A 2920-nucleotide genomic window follows, 5' to 3' on the forward strand; every position below is an offset into this window, starting at 1 on the left:
AGAAAGCGAGTCCAAGTTCGCTCCCTGCACACCTCGGCGGACGGCGTGGGTCCGGCAGCTCGGGGACCGGAGGAGGAGAAGGGCTGCCTGAGCCCACGGGGGGCCCTGCTCCGGCCCGGGAGCCCGCGACCGCGTGAGTGCGGGGGCCAGGCGCCCCATGCCCATGCCCGGCGCCCCGGCCGGCCGCGGCGCGCTCTGAGCGCCCTTCTCGGGGGGCCGGCGGGCGCGGGGCCGGGGGCATGGACGGGTCCGGGGAGCGCAGCCTCGCGGAGGCGGGCAGCCCGGGCGCGGCGGCCGGCGACGACATCGAGATCGTGGTGAACGTGGGGGGCGTGCGGCAGGTGCTGTACGGGGACCTGCTCAGCCGGTACCCGGAGACCCGGCTGGCCGAGCTCATCAACTGCCTGGCGGGGGGCTACGACACCATCTTCTCGCTGTGCGACGACTACGACCCCGGCCAGCGCGAGTTCTACTTCGACCGCGACCCGGACGCCTTCAAGTGTGTCATCGAGGTTTACTATTTCGGGGAGGTCCACATGAAGAAGGGCATCTGCCCCATCTGCTTCAAGAACGAGATGGACTTCTGGAAGGTGGACCTCAAGTTCCTGGACGACTGCTGCAAAAGCCACCTGAGCGAGAAGCGCGAGGAGCTGGCGGAGATCGCGCGGCGCGTGCAGCTCATCCTGGACGACCTGGGCGTGGACGCGGCCGAGGGCCGCTGGCGCCGCTGCCAGAAGTGCGTCTGGAAGTTCCTGGAGAAGCCCGAGTCGTCGTGCCCGGCGCGGGTGGTGGCCGTGCTCTCCTTCCTGCTCATCCTGGTGTCCTCGGTGGTCATGTGCATGGGGACCATCCCCGAGCTGCAGGTGCTGGACGAGGAGGGCGCGCGCGTGGAGCACCCGGCGCTGGAGAGCGTGGAGACGGCGTGCATCGGCTGGTTCACGCTGGAGTACCTGCTGCGCCTCTTCTCCTCGCCCAACAAGCTGCACTTCGTCCTGTCCTTCATGAACATCGTGGACGTGCTGGCCATCCTCCCGTTCTACGTGAGCCTGACGCTCACGCACCTGGGCGCCCGCATGATGGAGCTGACCAACGTGCAGCAGGCGGTGCAGGCCCTGCGCATCATGCGCGTCGCGCGCATCTTCAAGCTGGCGCGCCACTCCACCGGCCTGCAGACCCTCACCTACGCGCTCAAGCGCAGCTTCAAGGAACTCGGGCTGCTGCTCATGTACCTGGCCGTGGGCATCTTCGTCTTCTCGGCGCTGGGCTACACCATGGAGCAGAGCCACCCCGAGACCCTGTTTAAGAGCATCCCCCAGTCCTTCTGGTGGGCCATCATCACCATGACCACCGTGGGCTACGGTGACATCTACCCCAAGACCACGCTGGGCAAGCTCAACGCGGCCATCAGCTTCCTGTGCGGGGTCATCGCCATCGCCCTGCCCATCCATCCCATCATCAACAACTTCGTCAGGTACTACAACAAGCAGAGGGTCCTGGAGACGGCTGCCAAGCACGAGCTGGAGCTGCTGGAGCTCAACTCGGGCAGCGCCAGCGAGGGCAAGCCTGGGGGCTCCCGCAGCGACCTGGACACGCTCCCGCCCGAGCCCCCCGCGGGGCGGGAGGCGGCCAGCTGGGGCAGCCGCCTGAAGCTCTTCCACAGCGACACCTTCATCCCCCTGCTGACCGAGGAGAAGCACTATAGGACCCGGCTCCAGAGCTGCAAGTGAGAGGAGGTGCCCCAGGCCGTGAGGACCGGGCCGGGGATGGAGGGATGGATACAGGGATGGACCACCGTGGGGCGGGCATGAGGAGGCTGCCCCGGCCCTCCCTGGAACAGACTCTGAAGGGCCTCTGCCCAGGCTGGGTAAGACTCCTCCTGTCATGGAGGAGCCCGGGAGAGGGTACTGGAGCCACTGGGCAGGGCTGGGGCCGTGGAGGGGCCTGTCTGGCAGGAGCCGGCGCCTGCCTCGTCTCCTTCAGCAAAGACTCCTGCCCTGTGCACCCTCCCTCATCGTGGGTCTGTCACTGTCTGGCAGTCACTCGAGAGAGGTGCCAGGCCAGGAGGTAGGTGTGCAGCCCAGGAGGGGCGGGACAGCTAAATTTAGCTGAGAGCTAATTAAAGAAAGGCTCCCAGGAGGCAGGGTTCAGTGCCAGGCGCCTCTCCACATTCCAGGGGGCTGTGCAGGCCACTCCTCCCCTCCGCTCCCTTCTAGGGAGCACTGGCTGGCTCCCTGAGCACCCCGGGAGGAAGGAGAGTTCCCGGGGTCTCCAGAGGAGCCAGGTTGCCACTCAGCATTCACCTGTCCTTTCCACAACCTTCTCTTCTTTCTAGTGACCGTGCTAGCTAGGTATGCCCATTTTACAGGTGGAGAAACTGAGGCCCAGGGTCACAGAAAGCAGAGACTTAGCCCTGGGTGTGGTGGTCTCCAAGCCCAGGTGTCCTCTCTGATGCCAAATGGTCTTGGGTCAGAGGCTGGGCTTGGGCTTGGGAGGGGAGGGTCCGGAGGCCAGCAGAGGTGCTGGACTTCCTCAGCAGTCGAACAATCAAGGTCCTGGGTTTGAGCCCAGGGAACAAGAGATCAAGATGCCTCGGGGCTTAAATGCCCGTCTGGAGCCCCCACCCCCCCTCTCCTACTAGGTGTATGACCTGTCGATGAACCTCTGGTCCTCATCCTGATTATTTACTAAGTGAGGCTATAAAGATTCGTGGTTCTTAGCACAGTGTCCGGTACTTCGTTAATCGGTAGCTGTTTCTGTTGCTCTGTGCTACAAAGGAAGTGAGTTTCGAGTTGTCCACTCTGGCCTCTGCAGGGCTGGGCTGGGAGGGAGGCACAGGGCACGGTCTCTTTGTTCGTGGCCACAGGCTGAGTTAGCCCACGGCCCCTCTCTCTGTCTGGCTCTCAGCCTCAGGGGGACGTGA

General features: G+C 64.8%; 1 protein-coding gene across 1 annotated transcript; it reads left to right on the forward strand.

Moving 5' to 3' along the window:
* Nucleotides 1-239: 239 nt before the first annotated feature.
* On the forward strand, nucleotides 240-1727 carry KCNF1 (potassium voltage-gated channel modifier subfamily F member 1; the record flags this gene model as incomplete). The annotated part of the gene is made up of 1 exon (XM_080711172.1): nucleotides 240-1727. The coding sequence occupies one exon, from the start codon at nucleotides 240-242 to the stop codon at nucleotides 1725-1727; it is 1488 nt and encodes a 495-aa protein (XP_080567298.1).
* Nucleotides 1728-2920: the final 1193 nt, after the last annotated feature.

This window comes from Muscardinus avellanarius (assembly GCF_963383645.1).
Source record: "Muscardinus avellanarius genome assembly, chromosome: 15".
NCBI classification, from domain to species: domain Eukaryota; kingdom Metazoa; phylum Chordata; class Mammalia; order Rodentia; family Gliridae; genus Muscardinus; species Muscardinus avellanarius.